Raw genomic sequence first — 26932 nt, 5'->3', positions numbered from 1 at the left:
CCCATCGATCAACTGATTGTGAAAGTAGTGTGAAATATTATTAAAAACTCAAGCTTTTAGGAGCCTAATTTATTCATCATGGGCAACATTTAAATCGATGTTGACAAATTTTCCGAGTTTTAATGTTGATATGGGTCGCTGTCTACAAACTGTTTGGTAATGTTATTCCTTTATACATCTGTAATTGGTGCTGTTTTTCTAAAATAAACAGTGCAATTATTATTTATTTTTGGATTACACATATTATAATAAGTTACATTGTTTACAACTAGGCCGTATGCCAAGCTACTGTCAAAAGAAAAACACACAGAAATCAATAAAAATGATCAAATTTAAAGTGGAAATCACATTATTTTATTTTGATAAAGCTACAATCTTATTATTATATTTGAATTGTGATCAGCACGTCGTTAGGAAATGGGAACACGGTGCTATACTGACGCACTCAAGATGTTACGAGTTCAATGAAGAAATAATTTTATAATTAAATTTAAAGTTAAGAAATACAATATTCTATTATTCATATAATTAAAAATTCAATTATTTTGTATCTTTAAATTTTTTGTAAATCTACCAATCGGTAGAAACTGGAAGCACAAGTTATATCAGGTATGTTGTTACAAGGTGAAGGTCAGTTGATCCGAGTGTGTATTGAATTTGAAGAACAGAATTATGTTGTGCTTAGCTTCCATATATCCATTTTCTCGCAGTTTATCAGGGTCTCTGTCCAAGCGGTCTTTAAAAAGGTGACTGGGTGTGTTTTAAAGGTAAAGTTCTTGCTCCAACAAAAAATTATCCACGTCTTTCTTCTCGTACCTTCCTTCGAAAAATTGAAAAATACTCAGTCTAAATCCTTTCAACCGACAACTAGTGCACCCGAGCACGGCACAAAACATCTTAAAGGGAAAGGCAACCCTAACCACATAGTTGCTTTTATGAATAAAGTATCACTTACTGATATCGTAATTTGACAGTCTTTAACTAGAACAATCCTTGCTTAACAATTAAATCAATATTAATCTATCATGTATTTTAAATTACCCGCCGCTAAGAGAGTGGCCATTGGAGTTTAATTTATTACGTCACACCGTCTATTTCGGTTTATTTCATCAGCAGCACTGTAAACATGACAAGTCACGAACAGTTAAGTTTGGAGCCGTATATATTTGAGCCCGTTCTTTCGCAAGAAGAAATTGAAAAAAGAAGACGTTCAGTCAAGTCGCAGACCAGGCAGACGGTACACGTTCTTCATACAAATGTCTCGAACCTCATCTTGTCATAACGCAAATCATGGATCCACAGTTTACGTAGTCTTTTTTCAAATGACTTGGTTGAGTCGGGAATTTCGAAAAATAACCCTTTTTCACACCTACCGTTTGCATTAGTGTATTAACTGCTAGCCAGGAAGGCATCAACCTATTTATTCGTAAGATCTACCACATGTACATCTTTGATGATCTCGCAGGTGCTTGGGTTCAGCCCCCCCCCCTTCCGAATAAGCTACATGAATTCATTTAATTAATTTTTGTTGAAAATATTTCTAATGCATGTCAACAACGTCTTGCATACCCATAAAGTCCAAAATAATTCAAAATAAGCCCTTTTAAAAAATATCTTAGGTCACTGGTTATCATAAGTTCTGTTACAATAACCAGTGAGGGTATTTTTTTTTAAAGGACTTATTTTGGACTTTATGAGTATGTAAGATATTGTTGACATGCATTAGAAATATTTTCAAGAAAAAAAAATATAGTTAAATCAACTCATGTAGCTTATTTGGAGGGGGTGAACACAAGCACCTGTGGATGATCTTAGAATCTCATCAAAACCGGAACAGACGGTGTGACGTCAAAATTATTGATTTTTGTGGTCTTGAATACAAAAGAGTTACACATCATGGCAGCCTCTATAGATCGCGGGAATTTCAATATTTGACGGTCTCAAATTAGTACTGAAGCATATCTAGGCCATATATCAACAGAATTGTATGACAAATCTTTATCATATGATTAATCCTATCATTTATCATATAAAAATGTTTTGGGTTGCCTTTCCCTTTAATGAAATATTATTTACAAGCTGTTAACGTGATAATTGGTTTTTTGTCGATTAAATCTAATCTGTTTATGAAATGGCTAATAGATGTTTTCAAACCCAAGGGTGCATATGACGTCACGTATAATGGCGCGTAAAATAGCGAAAGTAAATATGCATATCGCAAGATTTGAATTTCATCGCTTTCAAACTCGAAAACTACGCAAAATACTTCATTTAAAACACATTTAACGCAGTTTTAGGAATGAAAAGAATTAATTTTGCTGAAAAAATGAAAAATTTAGAAACATGCGTTGTATCCTTTAACTACGAACTACTTCTTTAGTGTTATTTGCCCATGTGAGAACCGCGGACCCACAATATACAAATCTGTTTCTTGTACTGCGTCAGTCAGGAGAGGTCTATACGTAGATGAGGCCTCGACGGGAAGTTTGATATATATTCTAAACCGCCTTCGGCGGCACACATTTTAGCGCTATATTTTGGGGACCGGTATACTATCTAGAAGTGTTCCCTACTGCGTGGTTCAGTGGCAATCGTAACTACTCGGCTATTTCCGTAACCGCAAATGAACCTCATATGTGGATCGACGCCATCAGAGTCGGTTGCCATGTGTACACAAATGTAACTATGACGTCATAGTCGTACGTTACAATATGAAACGCGAGCTTTCAAATGCATAGATCTAAGATATTATACATATCTAAGGTATTCTACCCCTATCAATTTCCACTTAAATGTTTATTTATTAGAGTGAATAAGACGTTAATGACACCAAAACTGAATATGTGGTGAAAATTTAAAGAACACTTTATACAGAGATTCGGTTCTAGCCTTTTAACTTCATCCATATGCGCGTTTCCGGCGAAGAAATGCATCGATTTGATGCAATTCTTGTGCCGATCCACGTCCGAGTCTTCTTACCGGTTACGGAACAAGACGAGCGCGTGATCCGATTGGGTTCAGTGAGTAAGGTCATCGACTTAAATATGTATTCTTTTTCAAATCGATCAGGTTCGAATCCCTCACAAACACAATTTTTTTTTCATATTACGTTTTCCATAATTTTTTCTTAACTGAAACACATTTCTAGGTTTTATAAATGTTTCATGTGAAATCTCTATTTATTACAATATACCGAGTTTGCAATTAGCTTCCAACTACAGGTAATTGTATCGTTTGGGGTCGAATTCACTATTAAAGAGTACTTATTAGTAATTCGACCCCAAAAATGCAATTGCCCGTATTTCCAACCTGGACACCGTTTAGTTTGTGAAAAGGGCTCGCAACAAACACGCCGAATACAGCATGCAATACTTGTGTTTCAATAGTCAAGGTTGCTAACTAGAACTTGTATGTTTTTCTGAGTGAAAGGTGTTGACAAAGGCATGGTGCTTTTTACGAAAAAAACATTGTGAAATTTGCTAAGCTTTGAAAGAAAAGCTTCAAGGCCAAACAAGGTAAATAATCGTTAAACAGGTTGAGTGGATAAGATGACATGTATTCCAGTAGCAAATTGCTACAGTGAATCAATGTTTTCAGGTACATGTGCTGCGAATCATGTTGAACTTTAATGCGTATTAAACTTCCCATATTTGTCTTGTGGTCAGAGTCATATACAGTTGCTAACTGTTGGTTGTAGAAAATAATACATACGAGTATAAGAGCTTTTAGACTGTAGCAGTATAGAATATTAAATATTTGATACACTCGTAACATGTAACCGTATACATTGTAACTGTTACTCAGAAAAAAGACCATTTAATTTTCACGATTTCAAAAATTATGTTTAGACTATATGTATAATGTATTGACACATAAAATGTATTAGGCTTGTCCTTAGTACTGGGGTCCCGTGGGGATCCGGGTTAGAATAGGCCCTCAATACCACTTGCTTGTCGTAGAAGGCGACTAAATGGGGCGGTCATTCGGATGAGACCGCCAAAAAACCCAAAAAACAATCCGAGGTCCCGTGCCTAAGCAGGTGTGGCACGATAAAGATCCATCCCTGCTCAAAGGCCATAAGCGCCGAGCATAGGCCTAAATTTTGCAGCCCTTCACCGGTAGTGGTGACGTCCCATATGAGTGAAATATTCTTGAGAGGAACGTTTAACAATATTCAGTCAATCAATCTTAGTACTGGGAAATCCTACAGACTGTATTTAAATGGCAGATAGGCAATAAGAGTATAAATATGGATGAAGGTCAGTTCTACGTCATGAGTAGTGACATGGAGCTCCGATTAGGGAAAGTTCCCGCTTCTATACAACACCTTCTTTGTTTCTATTCTACTAATTCTATAAATTTAAGATAATATCAATCCTCTTTGTTGCTGTCACGACCTCGTGGATTTTCAGTTGATTGTTATTTGAAGATGTGCTGTTATTTCGTTACTCATAGTCGCGCTGACTTTGTACCCAGTTCCTTCCTTCTCAATGCGTGTCCCAGCGGAGGCTGCTTGCTGAAGCATATGTTCATATAGAGGCTGATCTGCAGTTTCACTATCTTGTGACCTTATCTGAAGTTAAGACATGATACTTAATAGTACAGCTCAAAGTGAAAATAACAAAAAATGAACATTTTATCAATTCTTATACTAGTCAGCATTTCGCAAATTCTATGGTCGTTATATAACGATAAAGTTTGTCAGGATCAGGGTTAGAATAGATCCTCAGTACCCCTTGCTAGTCTTAAGAGACGACTGGGGTGGTCCGTTGGACGAGACCGCAGAAACCGAGGTCCCGTGTCACAGTAAGTGTGGTACGATAAAGATCCCTCCCTGCTCAAAGGCCGTAAGCGTTGAGCATACACTTAAATATTGCAGCCCTTTATCGATAATGGTGATGTCTCTATATGAGTGAAAAATCCCTGAGTGAGATGTTAAGCAATATACAAGCAATCAATTGCTGTCTGACGAGTTTCATAAAAATTGTTAAACCGTTCTTTACAAACTGTTTTGACTGCGGATTACTCTGTTTACCTGATCAAAAAAATGGGGTGCACGGTCGACAGTAATGCTTACTCCTCCTAGACACCTGATCTCACCTCTGGTATATCCAGGTGGCCGTGTTTGCCCAACTATTAATTTTGTATTCCTTGTAGGAGTTATGGGATTGATCACTATTCGTTATCTTGTCATTTGTATTGAACAGATAGTTGATATTAAAAAGATGCTGGAATTCCTCAAAGACAATATCTACGTCGTATTTGATGATCAGGTCTTCCAACAGTCTGTTGGAATTCCCATGAGCACGAATCGTATTCCTTTATTGGCTGACCCTTTTATATTCTTATGAGGCAAAGGGTATTCAAAAGTTTCTACATGAGACAGGGATGTGATTTTTCCTCTTTTCAGAGGAAATCCTCTGATTTGCTCAATTTTCGAAAAAATGAAACACTCTGGATTTGATCTAAAGTGGCAGAAAATGATATTTTTCCAGGTAGGGTGGGATGTTTTCCTCCCTTTCTGACCAGTTTTCCTCTGATTTCTGAGGAATTCAGTCACATCCCTGGTGAGAAGATAAACTCCCTTGCTGCAGCCTTTAAGGGGGTACTCTACATCGTGATAATGGCTGACTTCCTTTTAAAACATATATGAAAATATAAATATCAGCAATATTTGCCTATTCATTTACAAAATCATTGCCTAGCTGAGTAGCTCAGTAGGTTAACACGTCGACTGCAAATAAAAGAGGGAAAAAAACACGTCGACTGCTGAACTGTAGATCGCGTGCTCGAATCCAGCAGGGGTTTTAAATTTTTCTCAGATTGCTTTCAACTAAAACTGCATTTTTTGACTAAATAAAGTAGATTTGAAAGTTTTCAATTTCAAAATATTGTTGTACATATCCTCCACTTTTCACCCATATTAAATTTCTCTGGTGTAGCAGACCTCCTTAAATCGACATTTAGCTATTCAGTGTATACGCGACGTTTTATCTATTTTAAATAATGTTCATTATCACTCATGTCAATTGGATATATCCCAGTGAACGCTAAATGAAAGATACCAGAGTCTTCCACATTTTCTTCACACATGGATTATTTCATTGAACAATTATAGATGTTGACGGCAATGTAACAACTCAACTTTATGACAAATGGGACGAAATTAGCTTTTCCATGATCTTCCTATATTCATGTAGCTATATTCCATTATCACCTGCATATGGTGTTTATGTCTCTCTACGGATTCGATACGCAAGAGCTTGTTCTGTGTATAAGCAGGTTTTAAATCGAGGCAAGCTATTGACAAATAAGTTGATGGTATAGGGGTTTCAACAATCTCGTTCAGCGTCAGCATCTAGCAATTCTATGATCGTTATAACAATATGATTTACAAATAAACCTGCAATTAGGTCGAATACTAATTTTGACTACAGATTACTCAGTTTACCTGATCATGATATAGGTTGCACTGTGGGTGTAAATCGGTCAACAGGGGATGCTTACTCTTCCCAGACACCCGATCACACCTTTGGTATGTCCAGGGGTCCGTATTAGCCTTACTTTAATTTTGTATTCTTTATAGGAATTTTGAGATTGATTACTGTTTGGTTTCTTCACTTTTTCATATACAGATATATATTATTAATAAAAAATTACTTGTTTACAGTAGATCTAATGAAAATTTCAGAAAACGATGTCCGATTCTGTTTACCGTCAAGTTGAATTCAGACGCTGTAACAAATCAGCCGTTAAGTCCAATCTGGACATTATCAATTCAATATCCTTATTCCCCACAGTGCTTACTAACAAAACATGTATAGGCTACAAATAGTAAAACGAACTGCTAGAGAATACCATTTCTACAAAGTGTATCAATGCAGGCAATCAAGTACATACCGATTGTTAAGCTGTTCTTGGCACACTGATTTGACTGCGGATAACTCCGTTTACCTGATCAGGATATGGGGCTCACGGCGGGTGTGACCGGTCAACAGGGGATGCTTACTCCTCCTAGGCACCTGATCCCACCTCTGGTGTGTCCAGGGGTCCGTGTTTGCCCAACTATCTATTTTGTATTGCTTGTAGGAGTTATGAGATTGATCACTGTTCGTTATCTTCACCTTGCATGCAATACATTATCTTTCAAATCTCGTTATAAATATTGAGCGTCCAAGATCTTGTCATAGGTATTACACAATAGTATATAGATAATGAAATACCTGAATTGCAAAGCGATTTCTGCTTTTCTGTGCGACGTTCCACAAAATTGCTATTTGTTGATCTGTTTTCTCGACATCAAAGGTCAATACACCTTTTGTTTTCCAGTGACCCCCTTGAAAAATATTGAAACTGATATAAAGTTTGCAACCAGTGACTATAAATATCTGTTTTAACAAGATAGGGTAACATAAAAGGGGATATATTTTAGAAGGATAATTTATTACGATTCATTTGAATTGGTCTTTCATTGATGAGATTGTCAGGAATAATTTTGAAAGGAAGTAGAGTAAAGCTTTCAACAAAGTAATGGTATCAATGAATCCTGGCATAATCAATCGGTTTATTGAACTGTTAACGTCATTTCAGGAATATTTCATTCATATTACGGTATTGCCAGCTGTAGGTCAATCACCTCTGATGACGTATGTTTCCAGTGAAACCTGACATTGAATGAAATGCTGGCTGATGTGTTTCATACCAATTTTTAGGCCGTTCTTTACACACTGATTTGAGTACGAATTACTCCGTTTACCTGATCAAGATATAGGGCTCACGGTAGGCAGTAATGCTTACTCTTCTTAGACACCTGATCCCACCTCTGGTTTATCCAGGAGTCCGTGTTTGCTCAACTCTTAATTTTGTATTCCTTTTAGGATTTATGCGATTGATCACTGTTCGTTATCTTCACTTTTTCATGCATGGCGTCCAGGCCCTTAACAATGAGGGTTCTTTATCTTGACTACGCCTGCCGCGACACATGACCTTAGTAAACCTGCGACTCTCACCTCCAGTTTGTCAAAGGAGCAATCACTATTTTTTACTTGGTAGATATATCGCGGTCAACGTACGAATGGGGCTCGAACCCACAGCATCACCCTCACGAAAATTACACTTTAAGAATTGAGTCACCACGATTGGTAAAGTCTTAGCACTAATAAACATTCTAAATGTGTTAATGTTTCATCAGTGTGGTTAAAGACTTTAAGAACTTTTTGCTTGAAGTGATGCTTTAAAAGTTTTAATTTTACTTATATATTCTGATATACTCGTATGTTTACTTACCTGCCCCAAGCAAAGTAGAGAAATCACTAGTTTTTTCAGTAGTAAAAATAAAAATCCCTGCCTTGCCTCCGGCAATACTTGCAAGTGGATGATGTTCACGTCCTTGTATAATACTAATATTGGGGTTTGATAATTTCCTGCAGCCATTATTTGTGATAGACAGTATACATTTTCGTTGGGTACTGCTTAAAAGTTGGTGAACTCCATTTATAATTTTTGGTAAGAACTTTGATATTTCCCGAGATGGAAAAAAGTATTCTGTGCCTAAAAAGCATAATTTAAAATTTTGAAATCAAAGTAGGTTTCTCATTGAATTACAAATCATAACGGAAATTTGAATATTTGTGATTTTTCTAAAAGTTATTTTTATATTGCATTGTAGGATAAAGTTCAAGAATTAATAATGCAGAAAACTAATTGATGTTTTTTTTTATATTATAGTTGCGTTTTACATATTGAATTTCAAGCCTAAACGAAAAAACTTATATAAGAAGGCGAATAATATATATATATATATATATATATATATATATATATATATATATGAAATATTACCAAAATTTTAAACAACACCAACGAAATCTTTAACAAAATTCAACTTCAACATGAATAGAACATAGGAATGTGAATAAAGAGTCAATGTCAGATTTTCAAATTCATTTCAATTAAAATAAACAAATTTTCAATGTTGATTCATCATTGATTTTAATACATTAATAATATCATACCTTCCATTACAAGATTAACAACTTCTTTCACAAATATGGATTGTTCTAAATTAAGATAAAAAGAAAAGGATAAGTTAATGCAAAATTGAAAATACTTGGTTTTGAAAAAAGTATCATTTTATTATGAATTATCAATATGCATTACTTTAAACTTTTCTCATAAAAATGACAAATATTTGAAATTCATAAAGATAAAGGATACATAATATACATAAATTGTGGTAATTTTATACGACTCTGTGTAGGCCATTTTAAAATGACGAATCGTCAAACATTTAAAATCGCAGCAACACTAACGTCAAAAACAGTTGTACATATGATATGGATTAATATGTTTCAACGTAATACTGTCACTTTAATGAAACGCTTCCATGTTACAATGATGTTTCATGAATAGTAACTGTTCTTTCAGGAATTTGAATTTTCATGTCAATATTTATTTTTCGTAGTATACCTTATCAAATGTAACCTTCCAGAAGGTATACTTACTCCTATACTTGGTCTAACTTTTAGTGTTTCTAGGGGGTCCTGATTGGTCCTGCTCTCAATTTTGTCTTCATATAGGATCTTTAAGATTGACCACTGTTCGTAATTTTTACCTATTCATTCATTTTTATAATTACAGTCTTACTTTTGTTATTTTACAATCTTTACTCTTTTTATTCGATCAGTTAACTAATCGCTATATCAATTTAGAATTCATCTTATAACTGTAGATACTGAATGAAAATCATATTGAAACATCTGTCACTCGAAACGAAAAGTGAAGATAACAAGCAGTGATAAATCTCATAAATCCCTTAAAGAATATGAAATGGTCACACCCACCGTGATTTTGGGCTTAAGTTTGGAATAATTTCCAACATTTCGGCTTGAGCATCACTGAAGAAACATTATTTGTCGAAATCCTCATCTGGTACATCAAAATTGGCACCGTATAAGTTTTAAATACATTAGATTTTAAAAAAAAAAAATACCTTTCACATCAATATCAATAGTGCCCTCTGCAAATCCAAAATGACTGGTTATCTTACACCTATAGGCGCCACTGTCACTTAGAGTGAGGGTAGAAATCGTCAAAGAAGGATCTTGGCACGTTCCGTTGAGGAACCTTCCTTTGTCTATTATTTCTTTATTTTCTTTATACCAACAAACTTCTGTTGGTGTTGGAATGCTAGATTTGCACTTTATTTCCAATTCTGCACCTTCAATTTGCAAATCACCCAGTGTGGACAACGTAATGGCTTGTTCATCTGAAAATGATATCATATACATCTTGAAAATACGGATGTATATTTAATTTCTGTTATAAAATTTAGAAATTCATTTCAAAATTAAGGATTATCTCCCTCATGCATAGCTCTTATCCTTGGACGAATTTGGCTCCATTTGTTTGGCACGCTGTTTTTGGCTATATTTAGATCTAAAACTTCATAGTTATTTCGGATTTCAAACATTTCGGTTGAGCATCACTGAAGAGACATTATTTGTTGAAATGCGCATCTGGTGCATCAAAATAGGTACCGTATAAGTTTTACATTATGACCCCTGGGTCGAGGCCTCTGCTGGTGGACTGTTAGTCCCCGAGGGTCTCTACAGCCCAGTAGCTAAGTACTTCGTTACTAGCTTGAAAATACGGATGTATATTTAATTGCTGTTATAAAATTTAGAAATTCATTTCAAAATTAAGGATTATCTCCCTCATGCATAGCTCTTATCCTTGGACGAATTTGGCTCCACTTGTTTGGCACGCTGTTTTTGGCTATATTTAGATCTAAAACTTCATAGTTATTTCGGATTTCAAACATTTCAGTTGAGCATCACTGAAGAGACATTATTTGTCGAAATGCGCATCTGGTGCATCAAAATTGGTACCGTATAAGTTTTACATACATGTATTGATATATGGTGTTCATATCTTTCAACTGATTCGATACGCGAGAGCTTGATCTGTGTATGATCAGTTTTCGAATCGAGACAGGCTGCGGCTACTGACAAACAAGTTCATGTTACAGGAGTTTCAAAAGTCTCGTTTTAAGTCAACATTTCGCAAATTCTTTGTCACTGAGATATATCAAATCGACATATATTATTGTTAATAGATAAAATGGCGTCATACCAAGTCTGCGTATACACAGGATGACCATAAATAACTTTAAAAATATCATATGGATTACCACCAGGCGTTTTAGGACATATTGTAATATTTCAGGGAACTACTTTTAAGTTTTAACGCTTTGGAGTGACCTCCAGAAAAAGCAAAGAAATTTTAATCAATCAAAAAACCCTCCTAGGCACCTGATTCCACCTCTGGTGTATCCAGGGGTCCGTGTTTCCCCGCCTATCTATTTTGTATTGTTTATAGGAATTGTGAAATTGATCACTGTACGTTATATTCACCTTTCTATAAGCAATATAAAATAGAGAGTTGGGCAAACACGGACCCCAGGATATACCAGAGATGGGATCAGGTACTTAGGAAGAGTAAGCATCCCATGTGGACCGGTCACACTTGCCGTGAGCCCTATATCTTGATCAGATAAACGGAGTAATCCGTTGTCAAAATCAGTGTGCCAAGAACGGTCTAACAATCGGTATGAAACATGTCATACAGCATTTTACCCAATGCTAGGTTGTATTAGCAAACTAGATCGTTAGAACGACCATAGAATTTGCGAAATTCTGACTTTAAACGAGACAATTGAAATCCCTGTAACATCAACCTATTTGAAGTAGCTTTCCTCGATTTAAAAACTGGCCATGCGCAGAACAAGCTCTTACGTACCGAATCAGTTGAGATATATAAAAACCATGTACAGGTGATAATGGAATATTGCTAGAGAAATATGGGAATTGACGATGGAGGAGTTATGCGATTCATCACTATTCGTTATCTTCACCTTTCATGCTATGATTCAACGCACACGTTCTCTGAAGTTGATATTGAATATAACGGAGTTTTTTATTGACAATATCCTCGTAGGCTTTTAAGGTCAGGTCTTCCAACAGTCTGTTGTAATATCCATGGGCACGAATTGGGCAACTTTCTGAGCTAACCCGTTTTTATGAGGCAGAATTTATTCAAAAACGTGTACATGAGAAGAAAAATTCTCTACCTATGACATTCAACTCGACATTTAGATATATCGACGATGTGTTATCTATTAACAGTAATCCTTTTTAATCATATAAAAATTCGAATAAAAGACACCACTTAGTCTTCCACATCTGTTTCGTATTTTAATAAATATTTCATTGGTGATAAAGTCTAATTAACAACTCAACTTTCTGGCAGACTTCCCTTCTCTACCATCAACTTTACATATTTATGGAGCAATATTCCATTTTCACCTGGAAATTGTGTTTATATCTCTCAACTGATTCGATACGCGAGAGCTTGTTCAGTTTACGATCAGTTTTTAAATTGAAGCAGTAGGCTGCTGACAAACAAGTTGATGTTACAGGGATTTCAACAATTTCGTTTAAAGTCAGCATTTCACAAATTCTATGGTCACTATAACGACGGAGTTTACTGGGATATATCGAATCAACATATGAATGAAAAGGATTATTGTTAATATATAAAACGTCGTCATACCATGTCCGCGTATACATATGACCACAAACAACTTTTAAAATATTATATGGATTACCACCAGGTGTTTTAGGACATATTGTTATATTTCAAAGAACTATATTTAGCCTTCGATATTCAAATTTCAACACTCTGGAGTGACTTCCAGAAAATATCAGAAAGCAAAGGAATATTAATCAATTAAAAATCTTATACAGAATTAGAGTGAGAAACATGTTCCAGAGAAGTAAACATTGTTCTAAAGTTTTCGGTTAAGTAATGACGCATGCTGAATTGGTCACCCAGTGTTACTAGATTTAACGATTATGCCTGATTCTCACCCTTGATTGCAATATCCACTTCACGTGATGATATTTTGGTTCCGGATGATTGTGTGATTTCACACCTATATTTTCCATCATTGGTTGGATCCAGATTTGCCACCTTCAAAATTCCTACTTCAGATGAACTTGTTTTAATCGGTGTCCCATCTTTGAACCATTTTATTTCTTGAACGTCTTTGGGAATTCCACTACATTTAATAGTTTACGCCAGCACCGTTTCCGGTTTTAAATATTAGTCACGGTTTATGGGGGATACTGAAAACGCTTTATCAATTAGACGCTTGAAGTAAACAATGTGAAATATTGTTGTGTTCCACTTTGTGGTGGTTTTGGGGGTCACAAGTTTCCCACAGATCAGGAATTACTCTTGAAATGGAGGGTAGCGATCAAACGGATGGATAGGAAAACAAAAAAATTATGGAACCCAGGAAAAGAAGACGTTGTTTGCCATATACACTTCACAGAAGATGACTACAAAATCACCGAATCAGGTTAGATCGAGGTCCTATCAATCAGTTATATAAAGCTGCATCGTCAATTGATTTGTTGAATTGTTTGAATTTTTCCTTCTTTCAAATATTGATTTATAAAGTTTCTTCATTTTGTCTTGTATTCGTGTATTGATAACGTTCTTTTTTACATTTTTGAATGCGTTGCTTTGTGGTTTGTTTTTACTCTTTTTCATACTACTGACATGTGGTATGTATCACAGTATTCATTTAATATAATACTAGGCTATATGACGAGACATATACTGCTTTGATAAAACGTTACAGGATGAAAGAGTGCTATGATACCATATATGTATATATATATACACACATATAACCAGCTGAGTCCTGGTCTCCACACAATGTAATTAAAATTAGATCTTCCATCCGCTCCCCAAACTGGGGAGCGGATGGAAGATCTAATTTTAATTAGATTGGGTCTCCACATTAACAATCACCATTTTCTGGTGTTATTTTCATATATTTGGTGACCCCCCCCCCCACCTAATATTTTTTACAGTAGAAGTGACTGCTAAAAATGCAAGGTTGAATTTGCTACATGACTATTTATGTAAATCAATTATAACAAATCTAGTTTATAATTAGCAAATCTTAAAGCTTTTAAATATAAAGTATAACTTACAACCAACATTCCTGTAATATAACATATTCAATTTGTGACAGGTGAACGAAGACGACTTAAGTATGGAGCTGCGCCCTCTGTTTTTGACTTCAAGAATACCAGTACTACCCAGGAATCTGACAGAGCTAAGCGAAAGAGGCTGCGAGAGTCTACTCAAGATACATGTACTCCAATGATTGAAGACCTGCCCATATATATGGATGAATTGATTGTACATCACAAAGTTGTCGTAGATCAGTCATCTACAAGTATGTCCACATCCATGCCAGAAGAAATGTGTTCAACAGCTGAGAAAGAAATCCAGTGTGACATACCTACCTTAGGTAGATTTTCAATTGAAGGTATGAAACTGGACACTAAGATGCTTTCTTATTACACTGGTTTGAATGGCTATGATCATTTCATGCTTCTCTTTAATATTCTTGGGCCAGCAGCTTTTGACTTGAATTACAAATGTGGCTTATTAAGTCCACAAGATCAGTTGTTTTTAACTCTGATGAAACTCAGACAAGCAAAAGAAGATGTGGAACTTGCTATGCTCTTTAAAGTCTGTGAATCTACTGTTTCTAAAATTGTAACAACTTGGATTAACTTTTTGTATTTTCAATTAAAAGAGTTAGAGGAACAATTCTGGCCTTCTAAAGACATCATTAAAGAACATATGCCAACAGATTTTGCTAAAAAGTTTCCCAATACATGCGTAATTTTAGATGCAACCGAGCAACCAATTCACAAACCATCAAATGTTGAGGCACAATCCAAAACATGGTCTTCTTATAAACACAAAAACACGTTGTAAATCCAAATGGAGCAGTATCTTATGTATCCTCTACTTATGGGGGCTCTGTGTCTGACAGACAAATCATTGAACACTCTACTCTGCTAGATGTAGGCAAATTTGATGCTGGTGACAGCATTATGGCAGATCGGGGAATTCTTGTTCAAGATTTATTTGAGAATCAGAATGTTTTTATTAATACACCTACGTTTCTCAAGGGCAAAAGCCAACTTGACCCCGAAGAAATAGTTAGAGATAGGCGAGTTGCCTCAAAACGTATTCATGTAGAGAGGGTGATTGGGCTTGCAAAGAGGTTCAAAATTTTGAAACATGAGCTACCAATGTCAAAAATCCCCCTAGCTTCCAGAATTGTGTACATTTGTTTTATGTTGTCAAATTTTAGGAATTGCATTGTTGATAAAAGTGCTTAAACATGTGCCAGTAGTATATCAAAATGTACATGCATACATGTCTAAGTTTAATAAATGTATGCCCTGCACATACAGTGAATCCCTTGAGAGTTGTGTTCATATTTCTGCTTACAAGTTTTAAATGTATCGTACATTTTTTGTATCCTTTATGCAACATGTGCTGTCAATATTCAAAGGGATACATCATACAAGGATCTTGGTAGACATATCAACTTTTAAGTGTAAAAGCTATTTACCTTGAAAGGGTCAAAGTACAATATCTTTTTTTAAAAATCAATTTAAAAAGTTTAACACTTTATATAACCAACATCTATGCATTGTTACATGTATATTGTCAATACAGAAAATTTCATATCATGGATATGCAATGTATTTCATCTGAAATTGATTGGCATTCTGGGCAGAAACTTAGGCAAAAAAACATGAAGAATCATTTGCAGACTCTAATCAAATCATGAATACAAAAAAGATTCTGTATAAAAAAAATGAACTGTCTCGATAAATCATTTAGAAGAAACTTTTACACAAGTTTGCATATATGCTTCCACTTTACAGCAAGGATGACAAGTATGGCATGAAAAATTTATCATAGAATACATCCGCCATGATCTCTCCTTGAACCAATTATTTGAGCTGGCTTGTCCACGTGTCTGCTCCTCAATGGCAACTACTTTATCTGCTGTTACCTTAAAAAAATTGTATATAACAAAAACCATATATCTTGTACTGTGTTTTGTAGTATAAAATTGCATGGTATTAGTAATACATATGAACATGAGAAAAAATCCTTGCAATCAATTTACATTGCACATTATATCTTATTTTAACACATATACAACATTTGCACAAATGTCATAAAATTTAATTTTGTTGAAATGCAGTTTGAGCCAATTAACAAAAGACCTACCTCAACAGCTCGTTGAACCCAATACTCTGTGAAGGGTCTTTCCAAATAATCATGGTCTAATACTGCTGCCTAGTGAAACAAAAGGTGTTACAGTTTGTTTGTTATTAAACACTTTATTTTATATGTGCAGTTTTACCCATCACTACTTACTGCTTTAGATTAACAGACTTATAATTTTAAAATCAACATTTTATATGCATTACTAATATAGCTTGCTATAAGTTCACTAGCGAGATACTTTTGACTTGACGCTGCTTATAATTAGCGATGTACAGGGACATTAAGTGAGATTCTTGCTTGTGTGAGTAATGCATTTTCATGCTTATGCTTATGTTTACTTGAATATTTGCTTTCTCGATGAGATATCTGTATGTCAGATTGTCTGAGGTCTCTGCACAATGGTTTAAGACCATATTGCGAACCCTATCCGGGTAACCAGCTACACCTTTTAGATGTTCAGGGCGGGGATCATTTAAAAAATCATCAGTCAGATTCCGCTTCTTGGGCAGATCTTCAGCTTTGACTGGTGAACCTATATCAAAATTTGAATATGTTAAACATGTGGAAAAAAATAAATTATTGTACTTGATTCAATATATGGTCATAAAACTATTGCTTCTGTTCATCATGGAACATCACATAATATTCATGTATTTTTACCTGAGTATGAATGTTTGGGTTTATGAAATGTCTGCAGGTTTTCTGTGCATGATCTCTGAATCCTCAAACCTTTTCCTTCAGAACAAGAGGGTAAAACTATGGCAACAGCAGCAAGATGCTTGCAAGTTCCATGGGGACCTCGTCCTGCAGGACACTCACAATGGCTGTTCAAGATGTCTCCCGAGTTTTTGTCAAATTTTAATTTGAAGTTGTATGTTACCTTTAATTTGAAATACATACATGTATTCTGGGTAATATAATTTTTTTTAGTTATTTTTACAAAAATATCTCAGTACAAAGTAATAAAGTAAGAGAAAATAACTGATAACATACATGGTACGTACAATTAGTACTACAATGTATATTATATCCACAAATTAAATGTAATACTTGCCTTTGTTTTCATGGCTGCGCCAACAATGCCTGTAAAGAACAGGGAATTATCTTCCTTTAAATATGACACAGCCAAGACTCTATCACTTTCAACAAGCAGCCTTCCTTTCTCGATAGCCTTGACATCACCAGTGCTTTGTCTGTCACCTACACATAAGTACAAGCTCATGATTTTAAAATTTATTTACTCATAAACACATAATTATATATATGTACAAATTATTCTATAAGATATTGCACATTCATTAAATGACTCCTAATGTTAGATGTATGTTTTACAAAAATGTTGTTCTTAATCATACAAGTAAATTATAAGAACAAACCTGCTAATCTATGTACAAAATACATGTCTATCTGTTCAATGCATATCTCTGGGATTTCTTCTTTATGTGATTCCTGGAGCTGTTGAAATCCCCTCGTTGGCCAATCAACTTCCAAAGGCTCAGGTATATGAATTGGGTCATTCTTGAAATCTTTATTTCTATCATATGCCTTAAGCTTACAATAAAGTACTGTACAATGTCCACTTCCCATAAAAAAAATATTAGGTACCAAGACGTACTAGTACATGTCAGTGAATGCCATTGTATCATGTATTACAATAACAACAGTCCGTATAGTACTATAATTATTACGTATAATTGATGACATAAATATAACTTATATCACATTAATTTATTGAATTTTGATGCATTTTGATAAAAGAATTGTCGCACTGAGCATCAAAACAATATCTAGGCATAATCATGCCGGCGTAAACATCCTCCGTCGTCTGCATGGGTGCAGAGCTACGAATTTGTTGAAATATTACAAACGAAAATAACGGCTATGAGGTATGAAACTACAAACCTGTCTATAAGGTCGGCTTTTCTGCCTCTCGTGGTGGCTCCTTTTTTCTTTAACTCGTCTTTGAGTCGAGAGACGGAAAACTTTACGTAAGTTTCTCTTTCCATTTCAGTGTTTACAAGCGTCTAAGTGAAATAAAGCGTTTTAACGTATCCCCCATAACGACATAATTTTTAGAACCGGTAACGGTCGTCGGCGAATACCATTTTCACCGTGGCTCCTCTGCAGAGCATACACTCCGGTGGAGTAATAAGTTTCAGGTTTGGACGCTCTAATTAAAACACGAAAATATGCCTTTAATATCAATGCAATGATCAAAATTTCAGTGTGTGTGATAAATAAAGACATTTCCAGTGCTTAGGAGGAGTAAGCATCCCATGTCGACCGGTCACACCCGCCGTGAGCTCTATATCCTGATCAGGTAAACGGAGTTATCTGCAATCAAAATCAGTGTGCCAAGAACGGCTTACCAATCAGTATGAAACACGTCAGACAGCTTTTGACCCAATGATAGGTTGTATTGACAAACTAGATCGCTTTACGACCATAGAATTTGCGAAATGCTGACTTCAATCGAGACTGTTAAAATCCCTTTACCATCAACTTGTCTGTCAGCAGCCTGATTCGATTCAAAAACTGATCATAAGCAGAACAAGTTCTTATGTATTGAATAAATTGAAAGACATAAACACTATATGCAGGTGATAATGGAATATTACTACATGGACATGGGAAGTTGACGATGGAGAAGCGACGTCATCCAGTGAGTTGCTAGTTTGCCGCTAACATGTTCAATAAAATATATTAGTATGAAGCAGTTGTGGAAAACTCCTGAAACGCCTGCAACATCAACTTGTTTGTCAATAGCCTGCCTCAATTTAAACACTTTTCATACGCTGAACAAGCTCGTGCGTATTGAAACAGTTGAGAGACATATACAACATATACAGGTGATAATAGAATATTACTATATAAATATGGGAAGTTCACGATGGAGGAGCTGAAGTAATCCCGAAATTTAAAAAAACCCAACAGTCTTCCATATCTGCTTCGTATTTTGATATTTTATTGAACATAGACATTAACGGAAAACTGACGACTCAACTTTATGAAAAAGGTCATGAATAGCTTCTCCACCGCAAATTTACCTTTTTATGAAGCATCATTCCATCATTACCTGAATATGGTAAGCTTCTTCTTATCGCTGAAAGAATTCGATACTTTCGATAATGTTCTGCGAATGTTTGATTTGTAAACAACGACATACTAATGACAAAAACGTTGATGTTATAAGGATTTCAACAGTCCCGTTTATGTCAGCATGTCGCAAATTATATTGTCATTGTATTGATCTTATTTGCAAGTACACCTTAATGATAATGATATAATAATAATACTTTATTTCAAGAAGGTGCCCTGATTAGTGCAGGTACTTTTCTTCCCCAGAGCCTTCCACTTGATACATACAATCATATACAAGTATAAAAACTTAAAACAGGGTCTCAAAACATGAACTTTAGGTTATGTAACGAGTCTATGAAAGGTGAAGACAACGAACAGTAATCCATCTCATAACTCCTACAAGCAATACAAAAATAGATAGTTGGGCAAACACGGACCCCTGGACACACCAGAGGTGGGATCAGGTGCCTAGGAGGAGTAAGTATCCCCTGTCGACCGGTCACACCCGCCGTGAGTCTTATATCCTGATCAGGTAAACGGAGTTATCCGCAGTCAAAATCAGTATGTCAAGAACGGCTCACCAATCGGTATGAAACACGTCAGACAGCATTTGACCCAATGATAGGTTGTAATGGCGCATGCTGAATTGGTCACCCAGTGTAATTAGATTTAACGATTATAGCAGATTCTCACTTTTGATTGCAATGTCCACTTCATTTGATGATATTTTGGTTCCGGATGATTGTGTGATTTCACACCTATATTTTCCATCATTGATTGGATCCAGATTTGCCACCTTCAAAATTCCTACTTCAGATGAACTTGTTTTAATCGGTGTCCCATCTTTGAACCATTTTATTTCTTGAACGTCTTCAGGAATTCCACTACATTCAATTTTCACCGTGGCTCCTCTGTACAGCATACACTCCGGTGGAGTAATAAGTTTCAGGTTTGGACGCTCTAATTAAAACACGAAAATATGAAACCTTTGATATCAATACAATGATTGATATTTCAGTGTTAGAGATAGATAAATAAATAGAAATTTCCATATACGCAAAGATATCATACTCTTTGTTTGGTTCATGGTAGATTCGGAATAAACAAAAGGGAACATTTTTGATAATAATAATTAATGTCTTGTATGCAAAGAACGTGTTATAATAACTCATTTTAACAATACTGATGTATTTACGATTAACTACTTACTGAAATAGTTCTTGTTTGTATTCACGTACGCCAGAAGTTAACTGCTTTGTGAACAAACATTTCTAAAATTCTGCTACCTTACTTACCAAATATCTAAGTGTACGCATAGTCATATTTTAGGATGTGTCCATCAGGTCGGGTGAGTATTGTTCATTTTAAAGGAGTTATGAGATTGATCACTGTTCGTTATCTTCACCTTTATAGGAGTTATGAGATTGATCACTGTTCGTTATCTTCACCTTGCATTATTAGACTCTTACCTCTTTCAAATGTTTTTGTGCATTATCAACTTTGACGTTACCTTTCAATTGTATAATACTTACTGTGACATCATAGTACCTTTTTGTATGTAGTCTTGCGTTACGTTGCTATGACAGATAAACACGACTGAAGAAGACCGGTAACACGGTCGAAATATTTCGAGTTATTGTTTAGAGTATATATATATATATATATATATATATATATATATATATATATATATATATATATAATCGCATCCAATATTCGATATGAATTGGAGGTTTTTATCGAAGAAAGTGTTAATTTCCCGAGTAATAGTATTTGTAGATCCGCCTATAAACTTTAAATAACAAATAGAGTTATTCCCCCTGAGTCAGCCTCCGCTGCCTCCTTTTCAATTAAAGACTCGTTGAATGAGGTTGGTGTAAATGTAAAGTACTTTTTCTTTGCAAATAAGACAAGTTTAAAAACTACTTAATGCATATAATACATTTCTATGCTTTTATAATATAATTGGTCTTGGTTTGCTGCAATCAATTTATTGACATTTGTTCCTGATTTCCCGATGATCCTTGATTTTGTCGCTGCCAAATTTGCTAGGGTCTTTTGTGGCCATCTTATATTTAGTTCACGACTTAAGATTTTGATAAGCACTTCAAGAATTTAGTTTTCTTGGATATGTGTATTAAGGTGATAGATGACTGGATCGTCACGATTTATTACATTGCTTCGAATATTTGCACGTATTAATCTATTTTTGTATCAATGACACGTTTTTTTATATATCAAAGGAAGTAACGTTAAAACAATTAAAAATCTACGTATCTAAGTAATTCATCCCTGGCTAAACATTTAAAAAAGCAACCAAAAATCAAAATTAGCCTAATAATCATAACATCATATGTATGTTCCAAGATAGGTAAAATTATGCCCATCCCGGGTGGTAAAGTTGACTTCATTTAAAAATATAAAAAAATAAAAATAGTTTGGCTATTTGATTTCCTTTTCTTTTTCTTGCCATAATGCACACAATGCCACCGAGATCTAAGAGACGAAGAGCTGCGACTGCTCCAGAGGCGTCGGGAAATACCTCTCTGGGACTGTCCACAGTGAATGCTCAGACACAGCCAGCGACCTCCACAAGTCCTAAACCAATAACTCATGACCCATTGGCATGGCACCAACAATTTCCCCTTCCTCAGTTGTTAACACTACTCCTGTTCCTGTTCCATCAATCCATATCATCGGTATGCACGTTACTAATGCAATTAAACAACGCATTATTGGTGGGCAGTTTATTGATTTGGCTATTCTAGCCAGACAAAAATTTGGGGATATTGAAAAGACATTGGTCATCAATAATATGGGCGGAATAAGTTCTAAGGATACGAACCCTAAAAGGCTGGAAACTATAGAACAATGGACTGATCTTATGTTCATTTATGCAAGTGTGTACTGGAGTGCACATCCCGCTAAAACTCTTGATCTGCTAAAGTATATACATATGGTTTAAATAGGGGGCCCTGTCTTGGAAAGATTATGATACTCAATATAGGCTACGTAAAGAGCAAAATCCTGCTTCTTCCTGGGTGGGGGGGGGGGAGTTGAGAGTTATGGCTTATGTATATGACACCTGGGCCTGCTCATAATCCTCAAATGCATCAAAACCCGATATTGGCAAATGTTATAATTTCAATTTCAAGGGTCCTTGTGATAAATTCCCATGCATGTATAAGCATAACTGTATTCGTTGTGGTAGTAGCCATTCAATGCTTCATTGCGCCTCGCTAGTTTTGAGCAATGTGTCCGCTCAAACGTTTCACCCCCAAAATTCAACCATTCAGTTGTATGGACAGCAAAGTTCTCGTCCACAAACCAACAATACAAACAGCAAATATAGAGGATAATCTCCAGTCTGAGTTTGCTTTTAGACGCTTCAATATCTGAAAACACACATAATCTCCAATGCTTTTGAACCAACCCCCCTTTTTTCTGCTGCATTTTCTTGGGCCTTTCACGGATTTTTAAGAGTAGTTGAATTACCCGTTAATACATGCAAAGGACATCACCAAAACACAATTCAAATACACAATTTGTCTGTAATCACAACACACAATCTCTTATCGACTATCCGTTTTTCGAAAGTGGACCAGATTCGTAGGGCACGTATTACAAATAGACAACAGCATGGTGTAGCTTGTCCAAATCAGCTTGTAACCAAATATGTCGCCATACATCCAAAGGGTTCAGGCCCGCTATTTCAACATTTTAATTTATCCCCATTCGATACCAATTTACAGGGGTACTTTGTAAGGCATTTAAGCACGTGAATTTGCCTGCTAGTTCACGATACATATCACATTCTTTACGTATTGGTGCAAGCACTGAGCTTGCTTTAAAGGGTTTTTCATCTGATGATATTCAGGGATCTGGGAGTTGGAAATCTTATAAATCCTACATTCGCATACCAAAGTTTTTAATTCATTTTGGATACACAGACAATATGGTTGGTGGGTTCCTCAATAATTAAACATGCATTTTTGGAAGCTGTATTAAGACAGGTGGCACTAGAAGACAAAACATCTCTCTGTGGTGGCGGGATATAGTGGCCTCCAGTTAAGAAAAACAAGACAAACATGGGTCCTGTACCTAATTTCATTCTAAATGGAATACACTGGGTTGGGGATTTGGGTAAGTTGTCGGTTTGGTTGATTGATTGATTGCATCTTGCTTAAGGTCTCACTCGAGAATTTTTCACTCATATGGAGACGTCACCAAGACCGGTGAAGGGCTTTAAATTTAGGCCTATGCGCGGCGTTAACGGCCACTGAGCAGGAAGGGTTCTTTAGCGTGCCACACCTACTGTGACACGTGTCATCCGTTTTTAAGGGTCATCTCAGAGGACCCGTGACATTCACACCTGATGCCGAGCGTTTGGCAATGGAACTGTCACTAACTGTTTTCACGACTTCGGTCTGTCGCGGCCGGGATTCGAACCCCGGCTTTCGCATGCGGGGCGAACGCTCTAACCTTTCGGTCACCGCGGCGGTTTGCGGTTTGGAGAATCAGAGTTGTTGCAAAGCAATTGCTTTTGTTTATAAGAATAACTTTCCAAACATAAAAGTTATATGGTCAGTTATCCTCTCACGGTTACAATGGCAAAATTCAGCTATGGATAAAGCATGCAAACGTGTTTTTCTCATATTGGTACAGTCGTCTTGCATTCCGGGGGTGCTATAATATGTCATACAGACATTAATCCTGATTCAGCTTTGTTTGCTCAAGATGGGGTACATATGTCTTCTTTGGGAATAGCATATACCTTAACTCTCTCCAGGAAGGACTGGAAGCCATCGTTCTTCAAGGACATCTTGCTTTCCTAACTGGAGGGGGGGGGGGGGTCGGGTACGGCTGTTTTTGTATGCCGCTTTACCCCCACCTTGATGGCGGAGTTCCCTGGACCGTTTTTCACTCTGAACCTCGTCTCAGTGAACCTGTGGCATAAAAGCGGCAATCTGGATGTAAATATCATAAAGCAAGCTCTGACCTCTGCACCTCCCAGGGTCAATGCTTTCTATATAATGAACTTTGACCTTTGATGTTGTGAACTTTGAACTTGTTTGGTTGTGCTGAACTTTGGTGTTGTTTAAATTTTGACCTATAATCACGAGCTTTGATCATATATATATATATATATATATATATATATATATATATATATATATATATATATATATAATTTTAAAAAAAAATCCAAAATGATCACATAGCAAACAACGATCAGTTCCTACTAGTAGTTTCGCCTCATGGCCCTTCAGGCAGTTTGTCTTGAACTTGTCATTCAAGACAAACTGACTGAAGAGGCGTGAGGCGAAAGTACTAGCAGTGTCGTTTCATATGTTTGAATCAACGTACGAAACATTCGCTTTACGTATGAATTACATATGTACGAATTATTTATATAATAGAGTATGGAACTCTTTTGTATTTTGAGTCGACGCACTTTTTTCTTCGCGCCAGAAATATTTGGAGCATTCTGTGCATTCATCTTTTCTGTTTGGTTCGCCACGGTGTAAGTATTTACATTTACTTGTAAATCCTATATACTTATCGTGCTGGTATATTTGTATTTTCAATTATGATCTATTGTTTACATTTACGAATTATTGCACATCGAATCTAGTTGTGTCAAGCATACGCATACATGTGTTTAGTCAATGAGTCAACTTGATTATCTTTAAGTCATAAGTAATTGATGGTATTGTTGGAATACATACTTGATTCTTGTAAATCCTTAAAGTTTCCTAAGATCAACTTTAAGGATAGCTTCAAACTCAATGAACTTGCTGATCTTCTTAGCGAAATTCTGAGTCTAAAGCAACAACCAATGTACCAACCACTGCTTGCTTATTTTGATTCTTCTGTTGGAGTCAACCCCATTATTGAGAAACTTCCTAACTACATGAAGAAAGAGTGGGTCACTTGGGCTGCCAGATACAAAGAAACAAACAGACAATGCTTTCCACCATTCAAGTTCTTTGTTGATTTTGTGAAGGAGATGAGTCGTGTGAGAAATGACCCACGTTTCTCCTACAATGAGACTGGAAATCCACCAACGAAATATGTTCGTTCAACTAGTTTAGCATCAAAGACTCAAGTCCCTACTGCAGCAACTGCAAAAACAGATATTTCATCTTATTCAAAGGATAAAACCCCAATGTGTGCAATTCATGGGACAAGTCATCAAGTTAGTGAGTGTCGTGCATTCTAAGCCAAGTCACTGGAGGCTCGGAAAAGCTTATTGAAAGAAAAGGGATTGTTTTTCAAGTGTTGTGACTTTGCGCATAAAAGCAGACATTGGAAAGAAAAACTTGCATGTACACTTTGTAATAGTGACAAACATACAACAGTGATGCATGGAGACATCGTCCCTAAAGTTCATGGCGGGGAGAACACTCACAGAACCCCACTTGACCCGCTGGTAATAGAATCCTCGTGTGCACCGAGATCTGTGGAAATGTTGCCTATGGAAAGTCATGCACCAAAATCTTACCTGTGTTTGTGTACCCCAGAGATATCCTGACAACTGTGTTAAAATGTATGTAGTCCTGGATGACCAGAGTAATCGATCACTTGCCAAGAGTTTATTCTTTGACTTGTATCAGATTCATTCGCAATCAGAAGAGTACATTATGAACTCGTGCAACGGAAATATTATGACTTCCGGTCGACGTGCCTCTGGATTCACACTGGAATCATGTGATCGCCAAGTACACGTAGACTTGTCTGTTCTCATTGAATATGACAATATACCTAACAATAAACACGAGATACCATCACAGGAAGTCACTAGACATCATCCACACCTACGTGACATAGGACTCAAAAACGTAGACGACAACTGTCAAATCTTGCTGCTCCTCGGCAGAGATGTACCATATGTGAACCGCATCCTTGACCAGAGAGTTGGTCACCCTGATGCACCTATTGGACTTCGATCACCTCTAGGATGAACTGTAGTCGATGATGTGTGTCTTGGATTTCAGCATCGCAGTAATAATGTCAATGTGTATAAGACATTTGTATTGTCCAATGGACGACCGTCTTTACTTCAACCTTGCGAAAGTGAACTGAAAGTGAAAGAGGTGGTTACATCGAGGGTACCTGCCAAACATTCTCTGGACTACATAGGTGACAATATTTTCCCACTCACACCTCATGACAACAAGCAAGGAATGTTTACAGAAGATAAAGTTTTTCTGGAAGGAACGGACAGAGAGTTCAAGAAGGTAACTGGGAGGCTCCACTACCGTTCAAGAACTAACGCCCATGTTTACCGAACAATCGATTGTTGGGAAGGATGAGAAAGTGTGGTAATTACCATTTTTGGTGTATAAACCGGACCAGATCAGAGGAGTGTTTGATTCTTCAGCTACATTTCACGGACTTTGAGTGATGTTTTGATGTCTGGTCCAGATCTCAACAACAGTTTACCCGGGGGTGCTTATCAGATTTCGCAAGGAGCCAATAGCTATAACAGCTGATATCCAACAGATATTTCATTGTTTTTACGTACGACCAGATCACAGGAACTACTTAAGATTCTTCTGGCACCAAAACAATGACTTTAACCAAAAGCTCCAGGAATATAGAATGAGGGTCTATCTGTTTGGAAATAGGTCATCGCCCTCAGTAGCTACGTATGGTCTACACCGAA

General features: G+C 36.2%; 3 protein-coding genes and 1 pseudogene across 3 annotated transcripts; 2 read left to right on the top strand and 2 right to left on the bottom strand.

Annotated features, from left to right (window-relative positions):
* Window positions 1–1809: 1809 nt before the first annotated feature.
* On the bottom strand, window positions 1810–25904 carry LOC125669217 (contactin-4-like). The gene is made up of 9 exons (XM_056164098.1): window positions 25769–25904; window positions 19957–20223; window positions 18288–18352; window positions 12930–13131; window positions 9992–10267; window positions 9015–9059; window positions 8287–8550; window positions 7224–7336; window positions 1810–4573 (listed from the first exon to the last, which is right to left on the bottom strand). Exons 2-9 carry the CDS (start codon window positions 20183–20185, stop codon window positions 4409–4411), a joined length of 1359 nt encoding a protein of 452 aa, XP_056020073.1. The 5' UTR covers window positions 20186–20223; window positions 25769–25904; the 3' UTR covers window positions 1810–4408.
* Window positions 13211–15683, top strand: LOC125675990 (uncharacterized). Its single transcript, XM_056164101.1, has 2 exons — window positions 13211–13423; window positions 14108–15683. Exons 1-2 carry the CDS (start codon window positions 13327–13329, stop codon window positions 14863–14865), a joined length of 855 nt encoding a protein of 284 aa, XP_056020076.1. The 5' UTR covers window positions 13211–13326; the 3' UTR covers window positions 14866–15683.
* On the bottom strand, window positions 16794–18283 carry LOC130054414 (uncharacterized). Its single transcript, XM_056164109.1, has 3 exons — window positions 17559–18283; window positions 17237–17382; window positions 16794–17062 (listed from the first exon to the last, which is right to left on the bottom strand). Exons 1-3 carry the CDS (start codon window positions 17767–17769, stop codon window positions 16829–16831), a joined length of 591 nt encoding a protein of 196 aa, XP_056020084.1. The 5' UTR covers window positions 17770–18283; the 3' UTR covers window positions 16794–16828.
* LOC125669216 (uncharacterized) lies at window positions 21890–22622 on the top strand (annotated as a pseudogene).
* Window positions 25905–26932: the final 1028 nt, after the last annotated feature.

This window comes from Ostrea edulis, chromosome 4, assembly GCF_947568905.1.
Source record: "Ostrea edulis chromosome 4, xbOstEdul1.1, whole genome shotgun sequence".
NCBI classification, from domain to species: Eukaryota; Metazoa; Mollusca; class Bivalvia; order Ostreida; family Ostreidae; genus Ostrea; species Ostrea edulis.
This window is presented reverse-complemented; position numbering and strand designations above follow the sequence as displayed.

What these genes read in the sequence shown, in the direction of transcription:
- LOC125675990 (XM_056164101.1), top strand. Translation starts at nt 13,327, where the DNA reads ATGGATAGGAAAACAAAAAAATTATGGAACCCAGGAAAAGAAGACGTT. An exon ending in CTACAAAATCACCGAATCAG is followed by an intron (nt 13,424 to 14,107) that starts GTTAGATCGAGG and finishes AATTTGTGACAG; the next exon opens with GTGAACGAAGACGACTTAAG.
- LOC130054414 (XM_056164109.1), bottom strand. Translation starts at nt 17,769, where the DNA reads ATGGGAAGTGGACATTGTACAGTACTTTATTGTAAGCTTAAGGCATAT. An exon ending in TTTTGTACATAGATTAGCAG is followed by an intron (nt 17,383 to 17,558) that starts GTTTGTTCTTAT and finishes ACTTATGTGTAG; the next exon opens with GTGACAGACAAAGCACTGGT. An exon ending in GCGCAGCCATGAAAACAAAG is followed by an intron (nt 17,063 to 17,236) that starts GCAAGTATTACA and finishes TTCAAATTAAAG; the next exon opens with GTAACATACAACTTCAAATT.
- LOC125669217 (XM_056164098.1), bottom strand. Translation starts at nt 20,185, where the DNA reads ATGCTGTACAGAGGAGCCACGGTGAAAATTGAATGTAGTGGAATTCCT. An exon ending in GCAGAGGAGCCACGGTGAAA is followed by an intron (nt 13,132 to 18,287) that starts ATGGTATTCGCC and finishes CTGGCGTAAACT; the next exon opens with ATTAAATGTAGTGGAATTCC. An exon ending in CTCTACTTTGCTTGGGGCAG is followed by an intron (nt 7,337 to 8,286) that starts GTAAGTAAACAT and finishes ATATTTTTCAAG; the next exon opens with GGGGTCACTGGAAAACAAAA.